General features: G+C 34.0%; 1 protein-coding gene across 1 annotated transcript in view; it reads left to right on the plus strand.

Annotated features, from left to right (window-relative positions):
* Positions 1-23,432, plus strand: part of LOC135970468 (protein eyes shut homolog) — a 162,851-nt gene that overhangs the window by 60,083 nt on the left and 79,336 nt on the right. Inside the window, exon 4 of the mRNA XM_065543110.1 lies at positions 10,976-11,126. Within this exon, the coding sequence (XP_065399182.1) occupies positions 10,976-11,126 (151 nt within the window). The remainder of the gene's footprint in view (positions 1-10,975; positions 11,127-23,432) is intronic.

The raw sequence follows: 23,432 nt of genomic DNA on the forward strand, positions 1-23,432 counted from the left end.
ATATAATATAATGAGAATCACAATGATTAATGTGGAGTATTAACCATATCACTGATAATTAATCTTAATCACAAATGCAAAAACATATTTTAAAATCTATTCAGTGGAAAGATCTGAAGTTCTAGCAGTCCTTTCTAAAGAATCATAACACGATATGGAAATATTTTTGTCCCACATACAAACACAAAAGGAAAAAAAAAGTCTATTTACATGGCTCTTAAGACTATGTACTCTAAAAGAAAAAAATCAACCAGAATAATGCTTACTTTAGAATTTGCCGGAGAACAATTGAATTGCATGATATTTTTAATATTGAATTCAAAGTTTTTAGCTAATCTTTGTTCAGTTGCCCATCAATGTTAGAAAATCTGACTAGTGCTCAATGAATGCAAAGAGTTATTTTGCCAGTGGGAAGCCCCATGGGAAAACGAATGATCTGATCCTAATACAGAGACCAGAACCAATCTGTGGTTGAAGGAGGTGCCATTTAAGCACCTGGCAAATTGATGGCTTCCTGCGAATGAAAAGGTCACTACCTTAGAAACACATTTATTTAGGATAGAAGGGAATATTTGGTACATTTCTAGGAACACAGTTATTCCTATCAACTAAAACTCAAAATTTTATTGTCTAAGTCCTTAGTCAAAGGCCTAAATTTTATAAAGAAATCAAAGATGGATAAATCATAACTCTGCCAATTGAGTGGTTATTTTTTCACTGGACAAACAAAGTAGAAATATACAATCACATAAAAGGAGAAATCAATATGTAATTGAATTTGAAAATGTGTGGCACATTTTAATGGTGATAGACATTAAAGAGATCACTAAGACTGCATATACTAGAAACTTTTTAGGTAATAGGTGGATGTTAGATAAGGTCTTAATTATAAGTAATATATAAGTTGGTAAAATAAAAACCATGGCAAGTAGGGAAACGAGATTCAGCAAAGGGCCAGAAGAATTCAAAGACAAGTGGAGATCTTAAGATAACTAAGAGACTGACCGAGTAAACCATAAAATTTCTGTTGCAGAGCTGTCATAGATATAGATAACCAAATAAGAAAAGTCTAAATTGGAAACATGGGGGCTTGAATTCCAAATGAACATGTTTAGATTTAATTGTTTTGGCAATAGTCTACCATTCAAAGTTTTAAGTGAAGAAGTTCATTTTAAGTTTTTCAGAGATATGACAAGATACAGTGGAATCTGGGGACAATTCCATGTCACCTGTGGAAATTACTTGAATAAATATTGTGAGAATTGAATGAGTCTCCCTGACTGAAATATCCACTATATCTGTTTAACTCCCTTTAAAAATCAATTTGTAGTTGGAGTTTAATAAGTATTTTTAAGCTAATGAATGTATTTTATATTCATTTAAATATAAAATATCTGTGGATATATAGGATAATTTGATAAGATAAAAATATGGCCCCAAAAATCACATGTACCCCATAAATATGTACAACTATCATGTTATCAATTAAAAAGTGTGTCTTAATCAAAAATCTAAGTTGATACTTATAGTTTTTATTTCTATTTGTGTGAATAGCCAACTTACAGGCCTGAATCTTCCTTAAGAGGGTGAATTTGGTTTTATTTCATACTGTTTTCTTTATATTTTTACGACTGATTGAATCAATTAATTTTTAATGCAAATATGATAACAAAGTAGATACACACAAACTCAGTTTCTACAGGAAGGTTTATTGCTTTCAATGAAGAACAATTTTGTTAAGCTTAAGGTTCGAGTCAGTAATTTCTGAAGCTTGACCATCGTAATACTCAGAAATGATCAGATGACAGAGTTGATTTCCAATATGACGGAATTTTGCTATGTTTTGCCTTTTTGAATATTTGTCTACAGAATTTGCCTATTTCATCTATCCCCTCAGTCTTTGCTAACACCTGTGCAAGTTTAGAACTTGCCGTGTAATGATACAGTAGCCATGTGAATAATATCACAGTAGGTCACCCTCATCTCTATGGTGTTCAGCAGTTACTTGACCTTTCCTGGCATCTACTCTGAATACATAAACTTAATGGATAGAATTTACAGCTCACTAAACTTTTCTTCCATGTTCTACTTAGTGGAGAGTAGTTAATGATTGCTATTATGTAAGTCCAAATGACAAACCTGAACAATCACTGAAAGTTTGGAAGAACAATGAAAGGTAGTTCAAACACCAGTGGTCTTCAAGAGAGTTTTACATACAATTATGCAAAAAAGAAAAACTATTCTGCTCATTTGACCTTTAAAGCACCCTCCGTGCTGATTTTAGAAAAAGCATTTCAAAAGCCTTGATGGAAAAAATTTACACTGCATGGTGAACTAAGCAAACTGTTCATCAGCAAATGCTAAGCAATAATGTTGTAAGACTGTTTTTCTGTGTTCAGTCAATTCATGTTAGATTCAATCGAGCACAATCAGCACAGGCTTGCCTCTGCTCTAATAAGCCTAAGGGGAAAGATACGACTGCTATTAAAAAGTGTGTCTCTTGAATAAAATAACCTGCTACATGAAATATTAGAATTGCATCGATGGCAAAGAAATCCTGATGGCCTACGTAGTTATAATGGAGGCATGCTTACCTTTCATCTTCCTGTAACATAGCTGCCAGCTCTCTGAATAGATGTATGAGAAAAGATGATGTGCCATTCTTGTTTTCATTTACAATGGGTAATTTATTTCAGATATGATAATATCTTTGAAAACAAGAATAACCATTAAGAATTTTAAGTATGAAAGAAAAATTCCCATACTTATCCAAAGACGAAAACCTGCACAATTATTATATAGATAATAGTATTCCCGATGGTGAAGCTACCTTCTGTGACAATGAATAGAAATTCTCTAAAATAATAAAAATCCTAAGTTCAAGGAAAAACCTCAAATGCAATATATCTATAATTTCCCCCATGATATATTAACTTTCTCCAAACCCTTTTTCTTCTGTTCATTTATTTATTTCAAAAATCATAGCAATTCTCTATCTTAGAATTGATAGTCAAAGGCTAATCACCTGATCCATTGCTGTTCATGCAGAAAATCTCAAGGAACTGAATTCCATTTAGCTAATACTAGTTGAGAAAGACATGAATTGAGATTTTAACAGAAACTATTATCAGCACCAGTTCCAATTAAAAAGTCAAATTGTATACTCCATCAGCATTAATACAGCTTCAAATAAGAAAATATAAGAGATATTTTTGTACAATGACTAAAAAAATTCAGTCATCTTGATACTCTTCATACTCCGGGTACCAAAATCTCAGCCAGGGTCTTACCAGAGAAACAGAACTAACAGAAAACTTATATTAAAAGATTTATTTCAAGGAATTGGTTTATGTAATTGTAGGTGTTAGATGAAAAGGTACAAAGTTTGCAGAGCAGGCCAGAAATTTGATGATAAATCACTAAAATTACTTATAATTTGATTCAACAATTCACCTCTAGTGAATAAATTCTCCTTACGAGAAAATAACTAAACAAGAGTGAGATGACTTCCCGAGTATTAATTACTACATAATTGTGGTGTGATTCTAAATTTCAAAAAATAAACTAAATATCCAATAATGGGATTCACTTAAATAGTGATATAGTCATATAAGAGAAAATGGTGAAAACCAGAAAATAAATCCAGATATATAGTTATTATCCTATATTTTAGGTCAATTGATATAATAATTGATATGATTATAAAAGCCAAGTATGGATGTTGGGTAACTTTGTTTATTTTTTTTAAATTTTATAATGAGTTTATATTGCTTGTATAGTAAGGAAAGAAAACATAGAGTTCATATATATTGTTTTATGTTAGTCTTTCAGTTGTCATAACCAAAGATCAAATAAATATGTTTGATATATTAAGGTGTTTCATTTATAAGAAATGAATTCGTGAACAAAGTGTTAGTGAATAATTATTATTGCTATTTTAATATCATAAAACAGTGCAAACTCTTTTTCCAAACATTAAATTTTAGAGAATTATTAAAGCAGTTGTGCTTTTTTATTTTTATCATTTAATGAATAGCTTCCTGGAAGCTATATTCTCCCTCAGATATTTTTAACAGTTGAATTGTAAGAAGTAATTAACCCAGAAAGCTTCTAGTTTGCTTCTAAATACAGAATCCAAGAATATCTAGTGGTTTCTAAAAATGTTGAACAATTTTTTTTCTCCCATATTCTTAAAATAGGGAATATCATTGATATTTTCAAAAAACTGTCAAAGGTTTCTTTATCAAAGCCCCAAAGTTGGCTGCATGACCATACCTGGTCTTAGGTCTATGAGATTTATATTATGATGTAGATAGGAGGATGCGAAGAATATGTGTAAATATTTTCTCAAGAAGAAAAAAGGTGCATACATCATAGACATGATTTCACTGTTTCATTATATTTATTCTAAATGTATTATAAACCTGGATAGATGTGTTGGAATGTGTGTATATTTGTGGTGTGTGTGTATATGTGTGTGTGTGTGTGTGTGTGCGCGCGCGTAAAACCTGACAATATTCACATATCAAAAATACTTCACCCAACAACAGACTTTCCAGTGTCATGAAAATATTATTAAAATTGACCACATGCTGGGCTATGCAACCTGAATCAACATATTTCAAAGAATTAAAAGAGAATCATTTACAGGATTTACCTATTTAATGACTCTCCTTCTGTCTCCTAACACGTGTTCAAGTTTGAAACTTGCTGTGTAACAATGTGGTAACCATGCAAATAATATCAGTGTAGGTCAGCCACATCTTTATGGTGTTCAGCAGTTACTTGGCCTTTCCTGGCATCTATCTTCAATACCTATTATTAAAAACCTATACAATTATTAAAAGTTAAAGGATAGTATTTTCTGGACAAATTTTAGCTCAAATGTTTTGAGCTAAAATTAGAATATTAAAAAATGACCAGAAAAATACCTGTATATTTGTGAATTTGACAATGCAATTCTAAATAGCATTGAGGCCAAAGAAAAAAATCACAAAGGAAATTAGAAAATATTTTGAACAGATAATAATGAAAAATAGAACTTGTTGAATACAGCTAAATTTATGTTTAGAACAAATTTTCTATCCTGAAAGTGCATGATAGATTAAAAACCCTAGAAACAAAAGAGTAAGTTAAGCACAGAGAAAGTTAAAGGAAGGAAATCATAAAGAGCAGAAGTTAATGAAGCAGAAAACAGAGAATGGAGAATATCAACAGTGCCAAAAGTGTGTTCTTTGATATTTTCTGCTTTCTACCAACATTGATTTTCAAAACAAAATTAAGAAGGACACAATTAGCCAAATATCATACCAAAAAAATGGCAGACATGGGAGTTCCAAAACAAATACCAATATAACCAAAGGAAATTATGAAACATTTTTGCCAATAACTTTGAAATTTTAGATTAAAAATTCCTAGAAAAAATACCATGTGATAAAATAGACATGATCATAGATAATTTATGTCAACTAAATACATGTAATCCATATTTGTCATCTCCACAAAGAAAATGCAAAGAAAATTTCAGGCCCAGTAGGCTATACCAGTGAATTCTATCATACATAAAAGGTAGATATAACATCAATGTAACACAATCTTTCTGAATGTGAGGAAAGCATAGCCTTGATACTAAAATTTTACCAGAGCAGTACAAGGATTGCTAGCAAGACTAATAAAGAAGAAAAGAGACAAGAATCAAATAGATGCAATAAAAAATGATAAAGGAGATATCTCCACCGATCCCACAGAAATACAAACTACCTACGGAGAATACTATAAACACCTCTATGCAAATAAACTAGAAAATCTAGAAGAAATGGATAAATTCCTCAACACATACCCTCTCCCAAGACTAATCCAGGAAGAAATTGAATCTCTGAATAGACCAATAACAGGCTCTGAAATTGAGGCAATAATTAATAGCCTACCAACCAAAAAAAAGTCCAGGACCAAACGGATTCACAGACGAATTCTACCAGAGCTACAAGGAGGAGCTGGTACCATTCCTTCTGAAACTATTCCAATCAATAGAAAAAGAGGGAATCCTCCTTAACTCATTTTACGAGGCCAGCATCATTCTGATACCAAAGTCTGGCAGAGACACAACAAAAATAGAGAATTTTAGACTAATATCCCAGATGAACATCGACGCAAAAATCCTCAATAAAATACTGGCAAACCAAATCCAGCAGCACATCAAAAAGCTTATCCACCATGATCAAGTGGGCTTCATCACTGGGATGCAAGGCTGGTTCAACATATGCAAATCAATAAACATAATCCAGCATATAAACAGAACCAAAGACAAAAACCACATGATTATCTCAATAGATGCAGAAAAGGCCTTTGACAAAATTCAACAGCTCTTCATGCTAAAAACTCTCAATAAATTAGGTATTGATTGTACACATCTCAAAATAATAAGAGCTATTTATGACAAACCCAAAGCCAATATCATACTGAATGAGCAAACACTAGAAGCATTCCCTTTGAAAACTGGCACAAGACAGGGATGCCCTCTCTCACCACTCCTATGCAATATAGTGTTGGAAGTGCTGGCCAGGGCAATCAGGCAAGATAAAGAAATAAAGAGTATTCAATTAGGAAAAGAGGAAGTCAAATTGTCCCTGTTTGCAGATGACATGATTGTGTGTTTAGAAAACCCCATCGTCTCAGCCCAAAATCTCCTTAAGCTGATAAGCAACTTCAGCAAAGTCTCAAGATACAAAATCAATGTGCAAAAATCACAAGCATTCTTATACACCAATAAAAGACAAGCAGAGAGCCCAATCATGAGTTCACTCAAAGAGAATAAAATACCTAGGAATCCAACTTACAATGGATGTGAAGGACCTCTTCAAGGAGAACTACAAACCACTGCTCAAGGAAATAAAAGAGGATACAAACAAATGGAAGAACATTACATGTTCATGGATAGGAAGAATCAATATTGTGAAAATGGCCATACTGCCCAAGGTAATTTATAGATTCAGTGCCATCCCCATCAAGCTACCAGGAACTTTCTTCACAGAATTGGAAAAAGCTACTTTAAAATTCATATGGAACCAAAAAAAGAACCCGCATTGCCAAGTCAATCCTAAGCCAAAAGAACAAAGCTGGAGGCATCACACTACCTGATTTCAAATTATACTACAAGGCTACAGTAACCAAAACAGCATGGTACTGGTACCAAAACAGAGATATAGACCAATGGAACAGAACAGAGCCTACAGAAATAATACCACACATCTACAACTATCTGATCTTTGTCAAACCTGACAAAAGCAAGAAATGGGGAAAGGATTCCCTATTTAACAAATGGTGCTGGGAAACCTGGCTAGCCATATGTAGAAAGCTGAAACTGGATCACTTCCTTACACGTTTTACAAAAATTAATTCAAGATGGATTAAAGACTTAAATGTTAGACCTAAAACCATAAAAACCCTAGAAGAAAATCTAGACAATACCATTCAGGACATAGGCATGGGCAAGGCCTTCATATCTAAAACACCAAAAGCAATGGCAACCAAAGTCAGAATTGACAAATTGGATCTAATTAAACTAAAGAACTTCTGCACAGTAAAAGAAACTACCATCAGAGTGAACAGGCAACCTACAGAATGGGAGAAAAATTTTGCAATCCATTTATGTGACAAAGGGCTAATATCCAGAATCTACAAAGAACTCAAACAAGTTTACGAGGAAAAAAAAAAAAAAAAAAAAAAAAAACAACCCCATCAACAAGTGGGCAAAGGATATGAGCAGACAGTTCTCAAAAGAAGACATTTATGCAGCCAACAGACACATGAAAAAATGCTCATCATCACTGGACATCAGAGAAATGTAAATCAAAACCACAATGAGGTACCATCTCCAGTTAGAATGGCGATCATTAAAAAGTCAGGAAACAACAGGTGCTGAAGAGGATGTGGAGAAATAGGAACACTTTTACACTGTTGATGGGACTGTATACTAGTTGAACCATTGTGGAAGACAGTGTGGCGATTCCTCAAGGATCTAGAACTAGAAATACCATTTGACCCAGCCATGCCATTACTAGGTATATACCCAAAAGATTATAAATCATGCTGCTCCAAAGACACGTGCACACGTATGTTTATTGCGGCACTATTCACAATAGCAAAGACTTGGAACCAACCCAAATGTCCATCAATGATAGACTGTATTAAGAAAATGTGGCACATATACACCATGGAATACTATGCAGCCATAAAAAATGATGAGTTCATGTCCTTTGTAGGGACATGGATGAAGCTGGAAACCATCATTCTCAGCAAGCTATCACAAGGACAAAAAAACAAACACCGCATGTTCTCATTCATAGGTGGGAATTGAACAATAAGAACACTTGGACACAGGAAGGGGAACATCACACACTGGTGCCTGTCATGGGGTGGGGGGCAGGGAGAGGGATAGCATTAGGAGATATATTTAATGTAAATGACGAATTAATGGGTGCAGCACACGAACATGGCACATGTATTCATATGTAACAAACCTGTACATTGTGCACATGTACTCTAGAACTTAAAGTATAATAAAAAATATTTAAAAAAAGAAATTGAAAGGTCTATCCCTTATTAACTGTATGTAAAAATTCCTTAATAGATGGAAAAGTAAATCCAGCATTATATAAGAAAGCCAGTATGTCATAACCAAGTTAAACTTACTCCAAGAATACACCCAAACTTTTGAAAGCCAGCAAACATAATTCATCAAACTTAAGAGAGAAAGAAAAGGATATTTAATTGTCTCAATTAAAAAAAACTGAGCAAAGTAAGATAATTTACTATACAAAATATCTAGACTTACAAAGCATTAGCATTAGGCAGTATCAGTATCAGGCAGTGTAATATTGACACAAAGGTAGAAATATGAACCAATAAAAGAGAGAGAGCCCACGAACACACACGCACACGCACACCCATGCGTGCACACACACCCACACACACACACACACACACACACACACACACACATACACATACCTTACAGCCAAAACAATGTTAAGGGGAAAAAAAGAAGTAGGATGGCTTACTCTACTGTGTATTAAATACTGTACTTTTAGAGTAAGTCTTAAGACATTGATATATTAGTACAAAGACAGAAAAATTGACCAGTGGAACAGAAAAGAGAGTCTAGAAACACACCTACATATATGTGGGCATGATTTATGACAGAAGTGATACTGTAGAACAGTGGAGAATGGATAGTTCTCTTCCACTCATGTTACGGAGTCAATTGGATTTCCATAAAGAAAAAATAAAAGCTGATACATACTTGGAACTATATAAAAACCAATCTCAGGTGGATTGTAGATCTAAATGTCAACAGTAAAACATATTTTCAAAAATGGAATAAGTCAGGAACAACAACAAAATACTAATTATTAAGGAAAAGATTGATCAATTGATATAAATTAAGATGAACAACTACTGATTATTGAAAAGCACCATTAAAAAAGTAAAACTATAAGATACCAAAAGTAAAAAGAAAATCCTTGCAAAATATACAACCAGTAGAGCACATATACTGAACATAGAACTCTAAGTACTTTTTTGTTAAATGCTCAACAGAAATGCACATTTTTGCACATGAAATAATACATACAAACATGTCTATAGCAGCACTATTCATAGCTCAAAAATTTAAAATTTCACAGTATACCAACATTAGAATAATTTGTAAAGTGTCTGATTATATATCTTGAAAATAAATATTCAATTCAAAAATATATATCTCAAAAACATGATGTTGAATTAAGATAGAAGAGTTGTGAGAGAGTGAGTGTGTGTGTGTGTCCGTGCATATGTGTGCATGTGTGTGTATGTTGGGGTGGGGTGGTCTAGGTAGTAATTTTGTGCTTTTTGTCCTAGGTAGTGGTTACTTGAATATGTTCACAATATGATATTTTATACAGCTTTATCCTTTACCCTCTTTATTATGTATGCCATAATTCAGTATAAATATATGAAAACCAGAATGTCACATATTCATGGAATAGAATGGCATTGATAGTTGGATGCTATGTAGGTGTCTTTTATTATATGTGTACTATTATTTTGAAAAGGATTATGATAAAGCTTGCTTGATGAATAGGTAGTGGATCTACCAACTTTTTCTATAAGGGTTAGATCGTAAATATTTTTGGCCTTTTGGGACTTAAAGTCTTGTTTCAATTATTCAATTCTGTTATTAAAAAACCCATAGACTATATGTAAAGAAACGTGGCTGTGTGCCAATTAAACTTTATTTACTTAGATGTGGCAGGCAAAATTTGCCCAAGGGTATAGTTTGTCAACCTCTGGAATAAACAGTTAGTTAAACATGTGGCTAGAGTAAATGACACATGCATATCTACACGTTAAAGTATTGACAAAGTATTTCGTCTTTTTCATCTTTCTAAAAGAATGGGCATATGGAAATTATTACTCTGATCTTCCTGATTAGGTTATATTTGATTTATTCATTTGTTAATTTTTCCGTGCTTTGCTTGTTGATATAATTTACATTTCTACAGCTAATTACTGTCTGTAGTATATCTATTTTCCACCTAAATATATATTATACACTGTATGACTACATTGAAATTTGATTCTTTTTAATATTTTTCACTCATACAGAACATTTAACAATGTAAAAAGCTAAAATGGAATATTATAATCCATAATTGTTTCAGTTACAATTGAGAAAGATCTGTTTATCAGGATTTATTTATTTCATTAGTTGATTGCTATAATTTGTTGTTTTGTCAAACTGTAACTTTGTATTTATGTACTTAAAGCATGAAGGATTTCTAATGTATAACAGATTAATCTACTTCTGGCTTTGTTTTATTGTGAAATAATCTATTTACTTAAATATATTCTTTTGATAATAGCTTAATTAATTCATCACACAAATGTTTATATGACTCATGATAAAACCATATATTTCTTTCTTAAATGGTTACAGGCAAGAATTGGATCCATGTAAAGCTGAACTGACTATTCTAGGGAGGAATACACAAACATGCGAATCTATCAATCACGTACTTGGAAAACCCCTGCCAAAATCAGGATCTGTCTTTATTGGTGGATTTCCAGACCTTCGTGGGAAAATCCAGGTATTTCTATAGATGTTTTAAAATACTAATTATGTCATCATATTGAAAAATGAAAAAGAAAAACTTTGGAAATATTTTCTGGCTAGTGCGGTCATCTGCATGGTTTCAAAAAAGTTTTTGAGTGATTCTACTAACATCTAACATACATTTTTATCTATCATACCAAAGTATAATAGAAGTTTACTGTTCTCATTTAAAAATTGCTCCAATGTCAGTTTGTTTTTCCATCTTATGGCTATAGTATGTGTATTAAATTTCTTTTTTTTTTTTTTTTTTTTTTTTTTGAGACAGAGTCTGGCTCTGTCGCCCAGGCTGGGGTGCAGTGGCTGGCTCTCAGCTCACTGCAAGCTCCGCCTCCCGAGCTCACGCCATTCTCCTGCCTCAGCCTCCCGAGTAGCTGGGACTACAGGCGCCCGCCACGTCGCGTGTATTACATTTCTTAATAGGATTTAGCATGCGTGATTCATACACCACTAAGACAGTGATTTTCACTGGATATTTCAATGGATTTCCTTAATAACACACCAAAAATGTAGTATGAGAAATGGAATTGGAAGACCATCCCCAGTCTCTGTTTCATATGAGATTGCTAAAATGTGAGAATGTTTATTACAGAGTTTTGCGCACATGCCAGCCCACTCTCTAAATTTCCATTTAGATAATTAGCTTATTGTCTTCATTATTAAGCTATATTTTAGGAAAATAGCTTGAAAGCTGACTTAAATGCTATTATTTGGTTCCATTTTATGTCATTGCAGCAAATTGCTTTAAAAATTTAAGGTTGTTTGTTAAGTATAACAGTAGCTTATTACATTTATTAATCTTTTCCCTTATTATATTTACCATTGTACTTTACCTATTTGAAAATACTATTTTTATATTATTGGAAATATAAAATGCTATTGTTTCAAAGTCCCACAAATAATGCAAATTGATACACATACATCTACTTACTATAAATATCATGACTCCATAATATACAAGATAAAATAAAACAAAAATATACATAAAACAAAATTCACGAGCATATTTGATGTGATACATGTGCTTTTAATGAAATAAGATAATTCTCTATCTGTAAACATGCAGATATATAGATTCAGATTTACTCCATTAGCAGTATATTTATTGATCATTAAACAGATATATGTGACTTTTTCTATAACATTAATGTGCTTCATTGATGTTTTCATAAATAAAACCATTCTATAAGCTCCATAATAGTAAAAAATATGTTTTGTTTACTTTTTTATACACCAAGGCAAGGACAGTTCCTGTCACATAGTTGGAGCTCAATGAACAGCTTTTAAATAGAGATCTCAGCTAAAGAATGAAAGAAACATAAATACAACCTTTAATAATTTACATTTGTCCTCTTCTTTCATAACTGTATTTTTTCCAAATAAAAGATAAATTTTAATACGGAACCAAATTTAATTGAGCATACATTAATTGAATATAATGTCTCAAGACTCAATTAGCTACACCTGAATATAAATATAGTTGAGCATTTACTTTGTTATAAATATAAACACATGCAGAAGCAAATAGAAAGATAGAAAAAGATGTCTTCTAACCTCCCTGAAGAAGTAGGGGAGTCTGTAATTAGAGATTTGAAGAAAGATCAAGTGTCTGCCTGGTAAATAATATGTAGGCTGTCATTGCAGACAGGGGCAATATTACATATACACGGGCTTAGGTAATGGAAGGGCCTGAGGGAGGGGGAGGTGGAGTAGACATAATTTATTATTATGTAGACATGGAGTTTGATATGAAGTAAGCAGAAAGAAGACTTGATTTTGGATAGGTGAGTGGGAGCCAGAGAATAATGAATCCTATGTAAAAGGCAGAATAGTATATATTTACATATTGATGCCATACTATACATTACATACTTCTTAAATGGGGGAGCCACTTAACAAGTTTGGGTAGGAATTGCCCTCATGCTATATTCACTCTGATAGCAACTGAAGTGTACAACTGGAAGGGTTAGGACTACATTGTAAGAAATGGCAAAGTCAGGTTTATTCAGAATAATTAAACAAAAAAGATATTTTGGCAATAAGGGTGGGAGAATAACTATGAATGCTATTGAACTTAAACATAATTATTGGTTAAAAAAATATAGAAAGTTTGGAATTTTAATGACCAGGTTGGCTTATGTAACCATAGAATTTATAGTCCCATTCTCAAAATGGGGAATGAATCTAGGATTATTTATAGAGAAAATGGCAGGTTCATCATTGCATTTGAGTTGGTGATATGCTTTGGCTGTGTCCCTACCTAAATCTCACCTTGAGTTGTAATAATCTCCATGTGTCTAGGGTGGGGCCAGGTGGAGATAATTGAATCATGAGGGTAGTTTCCCACATACTGTTCTCCTGGTAGTGAATAAGTCTCAGGAGATCTGATGGTTTTATAAGTGGGGGTTCCCCTGCACAAGCTCTTGCCTGATGTCATGTAAGACATGACTTTTCTCCACATTTGCCTTCCACTGTGATTGTGAGGCCTCACTAGCCGTGTGGAACTGTGAGTCAATTAAACCTCTTTCCTTTATAAATTACCCAGTCTTGGGTATGTCTTTATTAGCAATGTGAGAACAGACTAATACAGTTGCTTGGAGGCAGAAATGATTTTCAAATATTTAACAACTGGCTTGCCATCACCACGAATCCATCAGTCTGTTGTGTGTTCCTGCTGAGTATCATTCCTATTAGTGGAATGTTGTGATGCACGAGTCATTTGCAATATGGACCTTCGGTTCACAAAAGATCATTAACATATGGCTGTGGGAGTCTGCACAGGAGATAGTGGAAGCCACAATAACTGATTGAATTGATTTTGAAGATTAAGATAAAAGAGGGCTGAAAATTGGGAATCAGCAATCAAGAACTAGGCTAAGAAAGAGGTACACGCCAAATTAGTTAAGGAATAGAGAGGCTGGCAGTAGACAAAGGAAAAAAATGTCACAAGAACCAAAGATAGAAACAGTTTCCAAAAGAAGCATCTGTTGAACACCAATGTTACAAAAGGTCAACCACCAGTTTCTGGAGAAAAATGTTAACAAAAATCAAACTGTAATATTGTGAGGAGGAATAAATGAACTGGAAGAAGCAATAGAGTGGTTTTAGGTTATTTCTCTAGAAGCTTGTTAATAAGGCAGAGAGCTTGTTATGTAAGGGAGGATAGAGTTTTGAAATTTCAGAGAGATGATGATAATAATTGACTATATTGTTAAAGACTTTTTCTCCTAAAACCTTGTCTGAAACATAGGCCTTTACTAAAGGATTATCTCACTAAAAAGCTTGACATCTATCTTGTGATGTAAGGCATCTGGACATTTGTTATAATCAAATTCGGAGAACCATTCAGTATTTGGACCAATAAAGTTACCTTGAAATTAAAAAGGCAGCCAGCTAAGCAGGTTTTCCCTCCTTGTTAAATATGCTGTAGTTGAAAGATTTTATGTCAGCCCCTGATTGCTTTTTTTATTCTTTTCTTATACTGTTACAGTGTCACAGTAACTATGTGTGTATGTGTGTGTGCTAGAATATGTGAGACATATACTTATATTGCTATATACCAGATGACTGATACAAACTATAAAATGTATCTAGATGATAGGCCAGGTGCAGTGGCTCACGCCTGTAATCCCAGCACTTTGGGAGGCTGAGGCGGGCACATCACAAGGTCAGGAGATCAAGACTATCCTGGCTAACACGGTGAACCCCCCCCTACTAAAAATGCAAAAAAATAGTCGGGATTGGTGGCAGGTGCCTGTAGTCCCAGCTACTCGGGAGGCTGAGGCAGGAGAATGGCGTGAACCCAGGAGGCGGAACTTGCAGTGAGCCAAGATCACGCCACTGTACTCCAGCCTGGGCGACAGAGGGAGACTCCATCTCAAAAAAAAAAAAAAAGAGGTATCTAGATGATAAAACTTACAGAGAGCTCATATGATGAATCAGAAAAAGAAAGATAGGAAATTCAGCCTTCTGAACCTGTTTCTGGGCAATGCAACTCCTCTGAATATCTAAGTATCATGCAGGCTCTAACTATCTAATCATTGTGTTCTGATTAAGAGCTGTTTAGGCACAGTGGGTTGTTAGTGCTCAGAAAATTAAAAACAACAGGTTTGTAATATAAAACACTAAAGAAAAGAACGATAGTTGATTCCTTGAGCCAAAAAGTGTTCAGTTACATTTATGCTCTCATCTCTAAGTTTCCAATAATGTCTTTCTGAACTGGCCAGAGTCCCTCCATATGATAAAAGTCCCTAATCCGATGTATATGTGCTGACAGGTTGTTTAATGCTTCCTTTAACAAAATAACCCAGAGCTCAGTATGTGAGAAGAGAATGAAACAGTTAGACACTTTCAGTTTTGTGCCTGGGGTGTGAAAAACTCTGCTTCCCCTGATGACCATAAATGATGATAACTTTCAAGGTCTGAGAGTAAATGCCCTCTCTCGGGTGGTAGAAAAACACTTTCTTGGTAGTTCTTTAATTGCTTACACTTTTCAGTGCATGGACTCTTGCTTTTGGGTCCAAGTTAGTTAAGGACGCCAAATCTTAATTCCTAGAAAATGCAGATGGTACCAGTTATTCTCTTTGCTAAATATGAGAGGAAATAAAATAATTATGGAAAGAAATAAATATTGTTAATCAATTAGATTTTTTTATATATGCAGAAGTTGATATTATAAAATCTAGAAAGATGCTACCTTTTTTCAGATGCAGTAAGTCACTAGGATTAAAAACGGATGTGTGATGGCATGGACTATTATATTGGACTGGAATTTTTGAAGAATTAGTGACTGACTCCAAAAATCTAAACATTCATCTTAATTTTCAAATTAATTTATAACTTCAACATAGTAAAGAAGTTTAATAATTTAATTTCTTAAAACCTTCTAGTGATTCCATTTAGAAATAAAGACATTAGTAAAGCAGATAAGTGTTATGCACTTCATGTGTGTTCAAGACGTTGACTTACAAAGTCAATAATTAGTTTGCTACATTCACTTTTATAAAAAGGCCTGTCAATCATTAGCCATCAAAATCCTTTAGCCAAAATAAGTTACTATTTAATTAATAGTCTAAAACATAAAAACAGGATTCTCTTTAAGGATTTGTGAGAGATTCCTGAAGAACAAAAGAAAAAAGAAACCACTTCAGTTATCTGTAGAAAATATGGGTTGCTTATATTACTTGTCCCAGCTTATCAAGTTAGAGACATTGTATGTATCTAATGGCACCTCACTAAATGTGTTTGATATTCTATAAAAGAATGCTTGCCAACCTTTTTGAGCTCTTCAAAGACACTTTTCTAATGGACATTAAATAATTAGAAAAAATTAAAACACACCGTTGAAGAAATCAAGAAAGTTAACAACATTCAACACTTTTGGGTTTTGTAAATTATAGGGATAAAAGTTAATCATTACCCTGTCCTCATTTTCTGTACAACAATGTGTAAAAAGAGAATCATTGCACAATAAATATGTCTCTTAAAGAGCCATTTATAGGGGTCCACTTACTGGTGAAAGTAAACCCAAACCTCTGATAAACATAAGCAAAGTAATAGAGACATCAAGGTTTCACTGGCATGTTTTACGATCCATTGCTCCTTCTAGAGGTTATGTGGTAAATGATTCATTCATTCACCCATCTGCTTATTCTGCTGGACTACCATTTGGACTCGGGCATCTGGTGTCTGTTCTGCTGAGAGCACTTAATCACAAGTCAACACATTATCAGATGCAGACTCATCCAATAAGAATTATTTCCCATTCCTTGCACGTATAAGAATAATTTTCAATGTACAATTTATTCCTACATGAGGACCCGCCTTGTTTTGTTTGTTTGTTTGTTTGTTTTGAGGCAGGTTCTCACTTTTGTCACCCAGGCTGAAGTGCAGTGGTGCAATCTCGGCTCACTGCAGCCTCGACCTCCTGGGCTCAAACAATCTTCCCACCTCAGGCCCCCTAGTAGCTGGGACTACAGGCATGTACCACCATGCCCTGCTCTTTTAATTTAATTTTTATTTTTTGTAGATATGGGTTTCTCCATGTTGCCCAGGCTTGTCTCAAACTCCGGAGCTCAAGTATTCCATCCACCTCAGCCTCCCAAATAGCTAGGATTACAAGCATGAGCCACCTTGCCCAGCCAGGCCTTGCCTTTCTTAGTGAGACAATAATACACCATGGACTGGACTTCACTCCCTGGAGCAGCAGAAACTGACTCCGACCCAACAGAAGGAAACCTCTTTTCCCACCACTCCCCTTTTTCCCACCTACCACTCTTCCAGTTTTTACTCTGATGCATCTTTTTTTCAGCTCTGCATCTATATCTTCCTGTCCTTGGAAAACTCTTGAGTGCCAGCAATCTGGAAGGACCTGTCCCTGAATCTATCTCCACTCAAGACTCTCTCTTAATCTGTGTGTTTTCAACATCCTTTGGACCTCTGTTTGATCTCTCCATTTGTATGTGCTTCTAGTTTGAAACAGTCTCCATTCATTTAATCATAGTTTCCTCTATTCAAGCACTCTCTGGTTTAGATGTACCACTGTATTTATATCACCCTAATTATTTAATCTTATTAGAAAATGCAGAAATAAACTGTGTGTTTGCACATATAAACCTATGAAGATGTGAGAAGGAGATGTCAAGCATCAGCCTCAGACTTCTGGATTAAGCAACTAAATGGAGGTGAGGGTCATCAGTAAGATGGGGAAGATTGAGAAGAAAATATTTAGGGGAGAATGACAAGATAATTAGTTTGGACACTTTTAAGTTTGAGGTGTTTCTGAGGCTTGTAGGGGAAATTACCAAGTTCACACTTATATTCATGATTCAGGAAGTTTTCCAGGCTATAGTATTTAAACACATGAGGCCAGATGACATAACAACCTCAGGAGAGCATGAAGAGAATGAGATAGAAAGGCCCAGAACAAAGTCCTGAGGAAATATGACATTTAACAAGAAAGTAATTCAATAGCAGGCAGAAAAATAGGCAGAGGGGCAAGTACACAGTTGAGAAAATTATTATCATTAAAGCCAGAGGAACAAAGTTTTGAGGAGGAAGGGCTGTTCAGTCTTGCTACAGTGAAGTCCAGCAAAAATAAGGGCTAAAACTTAAACTAAAAATCAAAAAACAAAATAGAATAAGGGCTGAAAGGCATCCATTGGATTCTTTGATATGGATATTATTGATACACTTATAAAAGAAATGACCACATCTAGTTAAGCCCATGTTGATGAGTAAAGGAACGCCATCTGTATTCTTTTAAGAACTAATGCTTTGCCCTGACAAAAGAGGGATATTTTAGATGAATTTACTTACTGTTAACTGATGAGTATGCAAATTGCGACTACAGGGAAAAGTTTAATACATATATAGTTTTTCTAAATCTGCATTAAAAAGCCATCTGGCGTCACTTAAAAAGTTGAAGATGTACATATCCAAAACAACAAAATGTTCCTGTTTAGGTGAAATGATTTGATGTATATATAAGGAGACATGGTACTGGAAGGTTCGTAACAAAAATCTTTGTAATATAAAAAGTAAAAACAACAACAACGTCCACTTACACTAGTATGTATACTGTATACACCAAAAACATATGCGGTAGTGGAAATCAGTGACTCTCACCTGCACACATCAACACAACTACATCTCAAAAAAGTAACGTGGAAGAGAAAAAAAGAAAGTCAAAACCAAATATCCCCATTATATAATTTCCCCAAATAGGAGAACCTAAACAATATGTAATCTCTGATATATTTTTGTGTGTATGTGTGTGTGTATATATATGTATGTATAGTTGGTAGATTATAAAGAGATAAAGGACTAGGAAACTCAAAAATCAGTACAGGGATAACCACGTAAGAATGGAGGTGAGATCAAAGAGTAGTTTTTAAGGCTCAAAGCCGGTATCACCATTGCTCATAATGCCTTATACTAACTAGGTAGAGAGTACATGCATGTTCATTTTATTATTAGTCTTTAAAATACTCATATCCTCATGTCCATCATATATTTGTATGCATATACACCTGTGAGTGTTATATATGTAATATCTGTATTGTAATCTTTTTTTTTTTTTTTTTTTCCTGAGATGAAGGATGGACTCTTGCTCTGTTACCCAGGCTGGAGTGCAGTGGCACGATCTCGGGTCACTGCAACCTCCACCTCCTGGGTTCAATCAATTCTCCTGCCTCAGCCTCCTGAGTGGCTGGGATTACAGGCACCTGCCACCACTCCTGGCTAATTTTTATATTTTTAATAGAGACAGTGTTTCACCGTAGTTGCAAGGCTGGTCTCAAACTCCTGACTTCATGATCCACCCGCCTCAGCCTCCCAAAGTGCTGGGGTTATAGGCGTAAGCCACCCTGCCTGGCCGTAATCTTTATTTTTTAAAGTGTCTGTATTATAACAATCAGTGCTAAAATTATTTGGTGTATAGCAATTTAATTTTACCAGATTCATACCAGTAATTACATTAAGTTAAATATTCTAAGTTCAATTTTATGACTTTGTGGACTTATTTCTATTTAGCTATTCAAATTGTTTTGGTTTTATAATTTTGCGAGGCAGTAAATATGGGAAAATTGTGTCTGACTTTTTATTTCACGTAAAGTGTATAAAATAGTAATGTTTTACTAAAATTAGTAGTATGGGAATACTGAAGATTTCTGAAACTTATTTTTCTGTGAAAAATGTCAGTACATCACTCAGCTTTGAGCAGTATCAGTATTGAGTTTGAAAAGTGATGAGGCTATAAATGAAAAGAAACCAGATAAAGGGCCAAGCAGTTTCCTCCAGCTATTATACATGAGGTGATTATTGAAATCCCAAACACAAATTAACATATTTACATTCGTTTTTACAAGTGGTTGTTTCAAGCATATAGTTATTAAGCATGCTTCAAAACCTTTTGCTACTCAAGCCAAACTCTTTACCCTCAAAGAGAATGATATCTATAATGTAATGCTCTATAACTCTGCCTGGAATTAAAAAAATATTTAAAGTTGCATATCAGCAAATATTGCTACATGGGGGAAAATCTACATTTTAATAAATTTATATTCTTTTCCCAGACACAGTTTGGGTTGTTAGAAAAAATACCAGGCTTGAAACAAGGACACCTGATTTTTAGTCATGCCTCTGCCAAAAAAGTAATGAGTTTTGTGACATTGTTACCCATTATTTGAAATCTCTTTCCCCTAAGCTACTCTTCCATAAATGATGAAGTTAGTGTACCTTAGTTTTTTAAGTTTATTCCAGTTCAAGATGATTCTATGCATATATCTGTAGGCATATGTACATATATATGTCACATACCATTTCCTTAGCATATAAATCGCACATTCTTTGTATTAAGATATTATTTCAGTCACAAATTCTATAGTATTCTGCTCACCTAGGATCACCTCACTTTCATGTGATATCCCTGAGGACACTTCTTGAGAGACTCCCATCTGGTGTTCCTTCTGTTCTGCCTACATTTTCATTTAATTGTAAAAGATCTCAAAGGCTTTTCATTTTAAACCTAACAAAAACAAATCAACAAAACCATGCAATAACACATCTCAGGTCTATAGTTTAAACTATGAAATAAATGTACAGAAGAAAATAGAGACAAATGAATATATATTCACTTTTTTCTATGTTAATAGATTTATCGAAATCAAAGTCCGTCAATATTCCCTTGCAAGTGGTAAGGGAAAAATGGGTAAAGTAAAACAAGAAGTAATCTGGTTTATGTTAGTCAGGGAATTCTAGTAATATAGATCACAATTTAAAAACTCTGTTTAGTTTTGCAGTGTGGTCTATGTAACTCAACAGCGAGTAAAATAAAAAAATCAATTTTTGGCTTAAGTGCTTTGGGGCTATTAATTTGGGAGATAGTTTTCTAGTGAAATTTAAGGACTTAAGGCTAATTTAGTCAAAGGCTACAAAATAGAAACCCCAGGTGAATGATCTCACATAAGAAAATCATAATGTAAAATTTAAGGAAACTGGGACCAGAAAAAATATGTGAAGCATGAATTTAGAGAATTTTCAGCATAATCTATAAAGATAAAAATACTTTGTAAAGTCAATTGTAAAATATTACATAATCTGAAGTTATTAAAACTGCCTTTATCAGTAACTACATTGGCTCCTTCAAAGACAGAAACTGAACAGTATCTAGTTACAGGGCATAATATGACAAAACTAGCTTTCTGATAATTAAAAACCAATCCTCTTAATGCTAAGACTTTGTCTACTTAAGGTTTTTGAGATATGCTCCATTTTCTGTATGATGTGCAATAGTGCTTTCTTATGAACTCAGTAATGTCACTGTAAGTGCTAATTCCAAAGGGCCAGTAGAGATGTGGGATTAAAAATTGTAGGTCTGGAGTTGGAATCCTAGCTCCCTCAATTCATTGCCACGGTGCCTTGGGCAAGCCACTTATCCTTGCTTGGGCTTTTTCTTTACCTGCAAAATAGACGCTCTACCTTCTTAAGGTTTTAGGAAGAATGATTAAGATATTGCACATTAAACATTTAATAACTGTTATCCTTTACTATTATTTTAAGTTTCCGCCCAGCATTGATATTTCATTCTACTCTGTGCTAATCAAACATAAAAAAAAAATTTTGAAGTTATTTCTAGTCCTGTATACTCCATTCTGGAAATAAAAGTTTAGAAATTGACTGCGGTGCATAAATAGAAGCTCATGTTATGAAGCATTTGATCCTAGTTCATATGATAAATACTAATATTTTAAAAATATTTAGTTTAAAAATAATTATCATTTTGGTTTTCTAAAATACTCACCATGTTTTATTTTTTATATTACTTAGAAAAACAGATTAATGAATATTCAGCCTCCTGGTATTTAAGACAGTGTAACTTGTCTACCTTTCTAGAATAAGAAAACAAAAATTTACTTTCATACTTCCATGAAATCTTATTCTTCACTGTCACTGATGTTGTCTGTTAACTGTTCCTCAGGCTTCGACACTTTATTCGTTAGTCTTTATTATTAAAGGGAGGAAACACATCATGTATACAACATTAAGGGATATTCATTCACTCATTTATTCAACAAGTAAGCAAGCATTCCGGAGCATGTAGCTTTTTTGTTTGTTTGTTTGTTTGTTTGGCTAGGGTCAGCTGTAAGTTCATTACAAATATTAGCTAATTTAATCCTTACAAGCACCCAGTAGATGGGCACTTACCCATATTTTACAGCTGAGGAAACTGAAGCACAGCAAGAACAAGCAATTTGTTCAAGCTTATACAACTAGTCAATGATGGAATGAGGATTTGAACCCAGTCAGCATAGCTCTAGGAACCAGTTTATTGTAAATCTCACTTGCTTTGTTATTAGACTACAACGGAGAGACCGGGTCTGATGTTTCAACCATGTAAGATCATTTTGGAAGATCATTTGTTCATTAAAAAAAAAAAAGAGAGAGAGAGAGAGAAAAACAAACTAAAACACAAAAACTCAACTTTACAAAATGCCTTTTTAAATAAAATTATTGTCCTTCTAATAGTAGTTAATAGTTATTAGGCACATTCCCTTTGGTAAATACTCTTATAAGTACTTCACATTTACTATGTCCATGTTTTCAATAACTCTTGGCAGTAAGTAATATTAGTATCTCCATTTCACAGATAAGGGAATTGAGGCACACAGAGGCTGAACGGCCTGACTTTAGTTACACAGTCATTGAATACAAGGGCTAAAATTCAAACCCACACTTTTAAAACATATGCTATACTGCCTCACTACAAATAACGAAGTCAAACACCTTTTACCAAACTATCGTTTTGGGTCTACTTTCAGTGACTTTTAATGCAATGTCTGTTTTAAACAAAGTTTTAAAAGTATTTAGTATTATAACAAATTTAAAAATCCTAATATGTTTCTTTGGATTTCATGTCTATGGACTCTCCTTTTGAATCAGTTCATATTCTGAGAAACATCTTAATTCATTAGTATGCTTTTTTTAAATGAGATAAGAGCTGACAAAAATAAATGAGAAATTCACTCATTTATTAATCCAACATCTCTCTCTCTCTCTCTCTCTCTCTCTCCCTCCATCCATCCATCCATCCAGCCAGCCAGCCAGCCAGCTAGAGAGTCTCCACTATGTGCCAGGCATTATTCCGTGTTGGGGATTCACTGGTGAATAATCTCCATCTTCCTGGATCTTATGCATTAATGAAAATATTCACAAAGCCTTTCTCTTCCTTCTCAGGGTCATGTTTTAAGGAGAGGTAGTGGGTGTAGTTAAGGATATCAGCCAG

The sequence above is a fragment of the Macaca fascicularis genome, chromosome 4, assembly GCF_037993035.2.
Source record: "Macaca fascicularis isolate 582-1 chromosome 4, T2T-MFA8v1.1".
NCBI classification, from domain to species: Eukaryota; Metazoa; Chordata; class Mammalia; order Primates; family Cercopithecidae; genus Macaca; species Macaca fascicularis.